Raw genomic sequence first — 11119 nt, 5'->3', positions numbered from 1 at the left:
ATTTTTCGCAGCGCACACGATGCAGGTGTATTACTACGTAAGCCGCAACCACGCGGTTTGCGCGTCACGGCCTGAAGGGTCGTGCGTTAGGCGGTCACCTCGTGACAGTCAGGCCCATGGCGCCGAGGAAAGTTGAACCCGCGCAAACATACGGGAGGGCGAACGCGCACACGGCAGTGTTTGGCGACGGCCGGATGTACGAGGGTAGCAGACCACATCACTCGTCGGCCCGACCGGATGTCCCGACATTGAAATACAAGCGAACTGCTGCGCGCTCGCCGGGGTTGCTAACCCCAGCGCAGTACTTCAGCGCTCTTCTCCACGACGGTCTCTATGACGGTCTCTGTGACGTGAGAGTCACATTTTCTGCGACAGCCGCTAAAAATTCATTTCCAACTTGCCGCTCCGAGGCAAGTGGCATTTCCATTGCCGTTTTACGTCTCGCTTATGTAAGCGCAGAATAAGCTCGCGATGTTAACTGTATCGACGAGAATTAATGGCTCGCCAGACGCAGGGAAATACGAAATACATGTAACTGTAACGACGGGAGAATCAGGCTGCTTTATCCACTGTAACGATGAGATTAAGCTACTTATCCGAGAACCGTAGCGCCGCTAGATTTGCATCTACGTGAATATTTAAGTTGGGATCTTTGCTCTCGCTGTGTCGCTTTACCCGATAAATCATCTACGCGGCTTCTCCGATGTGAAACTCTCTAAGCTCTCAGAGGATAATGTCTCACTTCAGAAATATCCCAATATCCGCTTGAATGAAATTTTTCGTCTCCCTCTTTCTCCTTCCCTCTTTCAATGTGCACTACTTTAAAAATGAAACTGTTATGCATTCCGAGTGGACAGGCAGATAGGGGAAATCAGGGCTAAATGACTTATGGGGATATGTTACTTATGTGCTTTTTTAGTATTTATCTTGAGAGGAATAGTGAGTACAAAATATCAGAAATTATCTATTTGGAACATAAATTCTTTCTGAGTTTTATTAAAATCGGAATAATATTACAGTTCAAAAATAAAGGAGAACTGATTTGGTAATAGCAAAGTAAATTTTCTCTCGAAATTTTCTATTAATATGCTGCATCATGACTGTATAAAATTAAGCGAAGTGTTACCAGTTAGGGTGAAATTTTTTGCAAGCGTATACTGTTCGTAATAATAAATGCAATTTTCATTCATAAAATGATTGAAATAGAGCATACGGGCAGACGAGGTAAAGTTTGCCCATAATTAAAAGACGGCAAGAGGGCTGTAAAGACCTCTCGCCGAGACTCTGGAATTACTAATCATATTTTTTACGTGGTCTTCTTTATCCTGCGCTACTATCCTGAATAACTAAATCCATGGCAAGATGGCTATATTGCTGCATGTTCATATTTTGGTTATTATAAAACAAAATATACAGTTAACTGAATCGTGACGGGCATTAATACATAGAAGAAGGTTGTCTCTATCATATTCGTAGTCAGTCACAACGATTAGTTGCCTGAGAAGTTGTAACTTTGAAATTTTAAAATATAAGGCATCTAGCCCCGGTCTCCTCTAACTGTCGCACCTATGTTTAGCATGACGATGATACTTCACTGTCCAGCACGATAGCTACTCTCGCGAAAAAAAAACGCCCTATTCCCTAAATATTTTTCCCACGTGCAATATTTAAAAGTCCCCATTACCGCTCGAGATACAATCCTCCTCGTTGTGTATTGTCCCTACCCGCAGTAGTTTCCTCCGTGTCGGAGTTCATAGCGGCGTCGGGCTCGTACCTCCTTCGTCTCCGGGGCATTTTATCGTGTCGCTTGTAATAAGGTTTCCGCGTGTAAGAAAGCACCGAGGTGTTTCGCGATATAGGTGCTCGTGGAGCCGTACAGAAAGAGACAAAGGGGGCCGGTGTGCGGGTGGAGGGTGACGGGTCGCGGCGAGAAGGGAACGGGCACGATGCGGGACGCGATGCGGAGGGCGCGGCACTACAGACAGCCGGAGAATCCAATCGCAATAGAGTTAAGTGTTCGAGAGTAAAACCTCGCCGAGGCACGACCTCGATTACTTGTGGAGGATTTGTTACGGCCACCTTTTCTGCCACTTTCTAGCGGCGAGCAACCTCCTCGCCGCTTCCCCGGTGCCATAGAATCGTCCCAGGCTCCTTCTTTGTCCTCGACTCTCCTGAAAGGCAAGCAGTACACCGAACATAACGCTAAAGAGAGTAAAAGAACGTTTTGCCATCCCCGATCTTTCTCCCTCTCTCTCCCTCTCTCCCCTTTCTTTCTCTCTCTCTTTCTCTCTCTCTCTTTCCTACTCTGTTTCCATCCACCCCCATCGAGTCCCGCACGTCGTTGTCCGCGTCCAGCCCGAGCCACTCGAGCTTTTTTCCGCCATCAAACACGAGAGACTTCCGATTGGCCGAGTTTAGTCGGTCACCAATTCCCGGCGCCGTCGTCGGATTACGTATCGTAAAACACAAATTTTTTTTTCGCCAGCTTTCTTCTCGTCGTGCCGCCGTCGCGCAACAACGGCATACTTTTATCGACACTCGTTCTCCCTCCCGTTTTGAAAATCGATCGTTACTCTCCCACTCGACGACAGCGCTCGGCGGAATGTTTTCCGCTTTTGTGAGATATCGAGAACGATATATTTTGATAACGAACGAGTGAATAATAACTTGGACGAGATTTCATATCGATGTATAGTGATAATGTGCGACGATATCTACGGTGAAATTTGCCCCTCGTTCTCAAGTAGATCTCACCTGTTCGTGGAGATATCGTTCGCAGATATCGTCGAACCTCTAATTAGCGAACGCAATCGCACGTTCAATCTTTCCAGCCCTTTATGTTACTAAATTCATTATTAAATATTAATATGAATGTACGCAAAGAGAAAATTACAGTGAAAATTGCTATAGAATTTTGTAATCGAGGAATGGGTCAGTATTCTGCAGTAACTTTTTTATTTCATATGTGCTATTTATATTTTGAAAACTAAAATATACTATTTAAAAAACTTGCCATATCCCTAGCGAAATTCATTATGTTTCTAGCGAGATAGATCTTACTGATAGTTCATTCTTGTTAAGACTATTAAAAACATATTAGAAACATAGTAAAATATTAGTAAAATACAGTAAAATTATTCGAAATGTAGTAAAATTGAAAAGAATTGATATGAAAACAAAAACTATAGGAGAGATATTCTCTCTGTATACTATACTAAGTAAAAAATGTTTGGTATTTGTATAATCACTTGGAAAAGTAATTATGCGGCTGTAAAACACTGTTACATCTATTTCACGCAGCATCTCCCAATTCTGTTGAAATGCAAGATACAGCCACATACGTGCACATACACTTTATGTCTCACTCATATTGTTATTGCGTACTGATACAGCAACGCGTGCGCGCGCGCGCGCGCGGTCGGGGTATTGAAATTACTCGTGGGATTTTGCCCGGCGGCGAGCCGCCTTAATGCAATTCCGAACACATTTTCTTAGTTGGTTCTTCTTGTTTCGCCGTGAAAATCCTCGAGGCCGTTACGTTGGTAACGATAGGACCGGCACGGCAGGCTGTTACCGCCACATGCCGCCATAATATCGGGCAAAAGTTTCCTGGCCAGTAGGAGAAAATAATTTGATATGACTCGCCGTTGCAACCCCGTGCGCAGGTGGAACTTCGGAGGAAACGGGGATCTTCCGAAGTACAATTATGAAGCCGATGTTACCGCCGCTGCCAATTAAACGTAGTGCAGCACGCGATACAGAAGGCCGCGAAGTTTCCCCCGGTCTTTTCCTCTTCCTCCACTTTGAACTTGAAGTAAATAAAATCTTCACTTAGCGAAAAAGCTGGTTTTTATATTACCGATGTAATTTTAGTTAGCGCCAATAAACTGCAGAGGCTCAATTTTTCGTTATTAATTGCTCGTAATTGAACGAAATATCTATTTGAGCGCCTAAAAACCATGAAAATATGTGCAAGCCAGATGGAATAATTGGTCGATTATTTCGCGAAGAAGACTATTTTGTTTCTTTCTTTCTCCCATCCAATGACAACGGGCTAAGGGACGATAAGGGATTAAGAGTTACATGATAATTCAAGAAAAACGAGCATTTATGCATAAATACGGAATCAGTGTCATATATGCTATATCATTTTCTAGACCGAGATTGCACAATCTTCAATCTTACTTATAACGTATAAGGTTGAAAAGAATAGCATAAATAATTCTAGTTATAACAGTAGGATAACTGTAATGGCTTTAACACGTTTGCGCCACTATGGTTTATTCGCGGAATTCTCTCCACAGACCACCATTAGATTCGCTTTTATGTAACTGCATAAAATAAACTTGATATGTTTATACGTAGTCAGATAGAAGAATAGTCGTTGTCATACACATGTAACGTTAGTAGCGAACACACACACACATACGCATATTAAAAAAAATTGAAAATTTTGCGTAAAAATAAGTTTGAAGTGAAAAATCGTGATACATATACGATGCTAGTAGCTAACATGTTAATTATAATGGTCTCGACTTTATGCATATTTGTTAGTTTGAAAATCATGTAATTCTCCATCTAGAGAATGGTACGTGTATGCACGTACGCTCGCTGTACAAACTGCGCCTGTTTACCGGCAAACAAATCGATAATCGCAGTTGCCATATCTCACATTTTATTTTATGCATTAATAAGTACTTCAAGGATAAATCGCAAAGATAAAAACACACCTGGCATGATATATCAGATTAAATTGTGATTCACAGGTGATTCGGGAAATTTCCATCTATATTGCAGGATATAGTTTAAAAATTGTAACGGATATTTTTCATTATAATTTCGGTGCGATGTAGCGCAGAGACACAATGTAACGCATACAGAATTTGTATCGCAAGTACAAGAGTGTGTGCCTTTTCTCTCTCCTCAATCTTTCTCTTCATCGTCATTCCTCGTGTCCTTCGCGAGTAAGAGTTTGTGTCCAACACGCATAACGAGCAGAATCCATGGCAGAGAAGTGAAGGGAGTAGCGTGAAATTGTGTTAAACCTTTCGCGAGAACTATATTCTAAAGAGCGGCGCGCAAAAAAAGAATACAAGTCGCGCTCCATATTGAGTGGAAAAGTTAAGAGATCGCGAAGACGATTTCTTCTCTATACCCTCTTTCTCTTTCATCCGTTTTTCTCATTCTTCCTCTCTCTCTCTCTCTCTCTCTCTCTCTCTCTTCCTCTCTCTCTCTCTCACCCTCGTACAACCTCCTCCTCCTCTTCCTCCTTCTCCTCTTCTTCCTCCGTCGCCCCTCAGACGCTCGTTTAAGCGTCCGGTCTCCCTTTATTCCCCTTCTGGAAGACTCTCGCTCGTTTCACTCTCTGTCTCACTTATTCTTCTCACGACTTCCCATTACGACGCGCCAATGGTGAGTTCCGAGGCTTATTAAATTGTAACAATTTTAATTAGAGAAGCACCGTACTCCCTCTCTCTATATATATCTCTTTCTCTTTCTCTCTTTTTCCACTTCTTTCTCCCTCCAGTTCCTACACCTTCAACTCCGTTTCCGTTCGACTTTGCTTTGCTTCGTTCGTACGTATCTACCTAGCCATTCTGCAGTCGAAGGTGTTCTTTCCGGTTCCGACTCGGAAGGCTGCCGAGCCAAGCACACCTTTTACTTTCCTTTTAAAAGTTAGCGTCATCTGCACGACCAACATCGTCGTCTCTCTTTATTTATCGAAGAGGTACGAGCATTCGGAGTCATTCGCAGCACACGGCGCGCATGGGCCGCCTTCTCTTATGATCGGTCAAACTTTCGGCGCACTAACGAAGATGCAGCGGCGATGCACGAGCTCAGTTCGTTCAACGGGCTCGGAGCCGATCCATCTTCGGAAGCTACTTGCCCGCGAGAAATGAGACTTTTCCAAGTTGATGTATTAGAGGATGTTATAATCTGAGATTATAACGTGGATATGATACTGCAATTTGAAACTGCCAACTTTGGATCGACTTCATGTGGGTTCAAGCACACAAGGCAGACTTGAAACATTGACTACTACCCTAGCAGGATTTCATGGACGAATATCTAAAAAATAATCTTGAATGTTTCAGGCATAACTGTATGCCTTGTACTTCTTTAATGAAACAAATCTTTTTTTCACGAAAGTTCTTTTTCTAATAGTAACGACCACTCAGAGAACAATATAATAAATATTACTAAAATTATATTTAAGCACCAACTATATTCTCTTATTGTTAAAAAAATATAGTTGAAAAAATATTGTTAAAAAAAATATAGTATTAGCAATATGCATATAAGTAGTAACAAAAGTGATTCTGCTGACTACAATTCTTTCACTATCTAATTACAGTTGCAAATAAATTAAACATCTTTTTCTCTCTCAGTGAGTATGCTAAGAAAAATATAAAACAAATATATATATATATATATATATATATATATATATATATATATATATATAAAATGTCCCAAACTTTTTCCTCCGCAATTTTTGTGAGAACATAGAACGGATTGAGATGGATATAAAAGTCCCATACCGTTTTCACAATATTCACAATAAATCTCGAGATATTGATTAAAGAAAATTAGTGATCATATCGCGATCATGCGCGATATGATAGATAAACTAGTAGCGATATATGCTATCATGCGCTTGTATATTATGTTATTAGATGTTGTATGCTTTTAGATTAAGATCAAATTGAATAAAAAATCTTTGATCAGTTTGCTAATAATCACGCATCTTTAGTTATTAATGAAAGAAAATTGTTATGTGATTGTACACGGTAATGCACAAATCTTCTTTAATTAATATCTAAAAATCTATATAGTCATTTGTAAAATGGTACAAGACTTTTCTGTTCAGTTTAACTTAATGTACAAATACACGACAGCACATATCACTACTATAGCTCATCTATCATATCGCGCCTGATAATTTTTTTTAATTCATGATATCAATTTTCTTTAATTAATATCTCGAGATTTATTGTGAATATCGCAAAACGGTATGAGACTTTTATGTCCACCTCAATCCGTTCTATGTTCCCATAAATATTGCACAACAAGTCTGGGACACCCTATATAAATACACATACAGAAATACTGCGGAAATATTTAGATTGAAATAGATACATTTTTTCTACGATCATGTATATTATGCATGTTATGAATTACAAGTATCACGTCCTAATATTATATTCTTTAGTGCTACGATCTAAAGAAGCAAATTTTCGGCACTTTTAGTGCATTGCAAGCATTAGTGCATCGTTGAAAATAGTTTTAGATTATCGCTGATCGATAGTTGTTAGAACACTTGTATCAATTTGATATCGTGAGTTATTACTCATTCTACGAATATCTTTTTTATCATTTTAATTCATGACATTTTCGATGAAATACTGCGCAAATCAATAAGAGTAGAGCGATATCGAAACTACCGAACATTTTACCGCGATTTACCTTTGATGAATTGCACTGTGAACATTAATCGCGATCTCCTGAAACGTCGAGATTCGCCAAGTGCTTTTAATATCATTTGCACAATAATTAATTCGCACGTGCTCTTATCAATAATCGCCGAATACCTATGGATTAATTTGAAACGCAGAAACATGGACTGAATGGACTTTTTCCTGCGATTCTTTACATAACTTCAATACTAATCCTCGCATTTTAACAGCCAATCGCGCACTACATGTATTATCTACATAATCTTATCACCACAAATGAAACAAACAACGGTTAATTTTGAGTATATATAAGCCAAAGAAAGGAGCTTCGAAGCATCAGTACCTCCTCTGGAGTAATACGACGACCAAGCAAGCACCACTTCAAAGGTGAGTAATACGACAGGCTCTGATGAGCAGGCCCTAAAGAGAGTTGCTAAAATTTTAGAGATTATATATAATAAGTAACAGCAAATGAGCAATATTATATAAAGAATTCATCTCTCACCTATTTTAGCGAGAAATGAAATTCTCTTGCTTTACATTGCCAAAAAATATTCTCTTTTGTAATAACTATGAACTGAATTAAACGTTTAAGGGATAAAAGTTGTAAAAAGTAATTAAACATTTGCACAGAAATATTTTATCAGAAAAATTATTGCTTTGTATCATTATTGCTTTATGTCATCCAAATATTAATTGTTATTTTGAAGTCAATAATTATTTCACTGTTTTACAGCCTCATTTAATCTATTTGAACTGAAGTATTCTGTGTGTTAAAAAAAAAATACATTTATTGTTCAATTTGCGTGTTTATTCTCGTCAAACGGCAGATTTTCGATGCTCGCTTCAGCGATTATTCGATCAATTAAAACAACAACCTGTTTGTATTTCAAATTGATCAACACGTTGCGATATATTTCAATCAACGGTATATAATAAAAATCAAGTAATATTCAACGTTTCATGAAAAATCACGCGAAATTGGTGAACCAACATCTGCCGATGCTTGCATTACGAGTGTACTACTAAATATTTACTTTTAAGAACGTAGTAGTCGCGAAAATCCAGCTCGATCAATGAAAACAGTTTGATGTACTATTTCGTGAGTAGCCTGTTGATCACAAGACCTCTGTAGGTCGCGTAAATAACGGCATCATAAAACATTACGTCATTAATTGTATCCCAATGAACCAAGCGAAATGTTTATTTTCACAGATGAAAATCGCACTGGCACTGTTGGCCCTCGTGGCTACGGCGACCTCCGCCAACGTCCATGTCCATAGTCCGGGAGTTCAGGATCTGACCGAAGATTTCCGGGACTTTTTGGCACTCATACCACAAGACAAGTTAATAGCACTCGCTATTAAATATATGTCCGAGGACAAGGACTTCCAAGGCATGATCGCATACTTCCAAAGCGAAGAATTCAGAGGTCTCGTGAAGAACGTCGAAGACATGCCGAAAGTTCTCGAATTGATATTCAAAGTACATAGCATGGGCGTTGACATCTACACATATATAAACAAAATGAACGATATGCTCCACCTGCCTCACATTGAGCCGCCCACGAAAGCCCAGTTTTACGCCAAAGATTGCGAGAACAACGGAATCCGTAAATTCCTCGACGAAGCCGAAGCCTTGATTCCCTTCGATAAAATGAAGGCCCTCTACGACGAAAAAATGAAAAATTCCGAATCTTGGAAAAAGTTAATAAACGAACTCAAATCTGACGAATTCCAACAGATCGTCAACGATGTCTTTAAATTGCAAGCTGTCAAGGACCTCGTAAACAAAGCTAAGGAGCAATGCATCGATGTTGCACGCATCATACAAGTGATAGAGGAGATGTTGGGCATCAAAATTCCTGATACTCGATACTAACATTATCATGAAACTTGGAACCCCTTTTTATCACCAGATCAATGGCATTTTTTCTAAAAGAACTTGTGTCGTCTTGCAAATTTTAAATCTGGCTATGTAAATTCTGTACCTCGCAGTTGTATAAAATAACAAATACAAATCTTATTACTATGTACATATTGTGATACACATTTCTTTCTTTCTACTGGAACTCCTTTCCTTTGTACTATATTATGTGTAAGAGAAATATTAATATGCAAATGTAGATGTCGATTAATATTTAATTATATATCAGGATTTTCCATCTCGTAAAATTACTACCGTAATATTCGAGTCTTTATTTATTATCTGTTACATTATACTTGCAATTGTTCCGACATAAATATTCTTTTCTCTCACAATCACTCGCTCTTAGATTTTTGTTTGAAATCTCTTTGTCAGTAAACAAAGCTTCGTTGAAACAATTTCGTGTTCGATAAGATAATACTCCTACCTCTAGTAAGTAGCCGAATTATACACACACGTCAATCTTTCTTGCTTTGCATTCGTCACTTGAGCTACAATAATAAAGACAATAATAAATACATCTCTTTAAAGACAACCAAATATCTTTATATCTTTGTGTGCTATTTTGCTTTTCGTTAGTCTAACAGTTTCTCTGCGACAATTTAGGTCAACAGTGATTGTTAACAAAATAAACTCTTAGTTTTTCGTGAATTACACTTCCAAATGCAATTCTGAGTTACTCATGAAAATTATTACTTTTCTCCAAATAGTAATAAATATTAAACAAATGCTAAAATAAATTTACTTATGACGCTAAAGATAATCCATTACTTTAATTATAACGCAAGTTTATGTGCATGATGGTATGAAATACATAAAATACGAAAATGCGAATACTATTTCTCTAGCACAGCATTTAATATTTTTATATTTGTTCGTATATAAATACCGTAAAGTATCCTCTTATAAATAACATAACGAGATGATATTTAAATACGCGAGTTTCGTATTTCTGTGAGATAACATTTCGAGATTCCATGTTAATTACTTGCACTTCGAACGATTTGTATTCATCTACAAACATACCCTATATACATGTTATTACCAGAATAAATTTATATATATTTTGTTAAATATGTCGTGATGTCCATCTTTGTTAAATCCTTGCGCTATTTGATATAACCAAAAATTCACAGAAACATATTATCAATATATTAATATTGTTGACCTTGCTTTCTGAAACCAAATATTTCTCCCAATAAAATGCATATTCAATGCATCTCTGCTGTTAAAACGTGTAGAAAATATATACTTAAAAGAATCTTCTATCAATTCACGCTTTGAGAAAATTAAATGATATTAAATGATACCATTAGCTGGATATCTTTTGATAAGAATACTTTATTTTTTCATCTCAAGCAGCGTTTATATATATATTTATTGTAAAATAATATATGTAAACATTTTTGTAAATCTTACATTTTATGTAAGATTTTTTAAAAAATTATTTAAGAACTAATTTAGCAACAATATTTGTTATATTTTTATATTTCCTACTAGAAATAAATACGAAAGTCAAACTTTTCTCCAAGATTTTATATATTTTTAAAATTTGTAGATATTAGTATTCAATATATATACATATTAACTTATATTATATATATTATATATATATTATAATATATATTATATTATATACTTAACATTTATTTAGTAACAAACTTGTACATAATTATATAACATGTACATCATTTTTATTCAATCAGTAAATCTTGTCTAGGCTAAATGTTCAATGT

General features: G+C 37.4%; 1 protein-coding gene across 1 annotated transcript; it reads left to right on the top strand.

Annotated features, from left to right (window-relative positions):
• Window positions 1–7682: 7682 nt before the first annotated feature.
• On the top strand, window positions 7683–9490 carry LOC116850063 (protein G12). The gene is made up of 2 exons (XM_032827876.1): window positions 7683–7844; window positions 8673–9490. The coding sequence occupies exon 2, from the start codon at window positions 8673–8675 to the stop codon at window positions 9336–9338; it is 666 nt and encodes a 221-aa protein (XP_032683767.1). The 5' UTR covers window positions 7683–7844; the 3' UTR covers window positions 9339–9490.
• The last annotated feature ends 1629 nt before the right edge of the window (window positions 9491–11119 follow it).

This window comes from Odontomachus brunneus, unplaced genomic scaffold (genome assembly GCF_010583005.1).
Source record: "Odontomachus brunneus isolate Ranch 3 - 2012 unplaced genomic scaffold, Obru_v1 Obru_scaffold_133, whole genome shotgun sequence".
NCBI lineage: Eukaryota > Metazoa > Arthropoda > Insecta > Hymenoptera > Formicidae > Odontomachus > Odontomachus brunneus.
The sequence above is the reverse complement of the archived record's forward strand: the minus strand, read 5'-3'. Positions and strand labels throughout refer to the sequence as shown.

Bases quoted from the DNA above. Each gene is read 5' to 3' on its own strand.
- LOC116850063 (XM_032827876.1), top strand. From the start codon at position 8,673: ATGAAAATCGCACTGGCACTGTTGGCCCTCGTGGCTACGGCGACCTCC.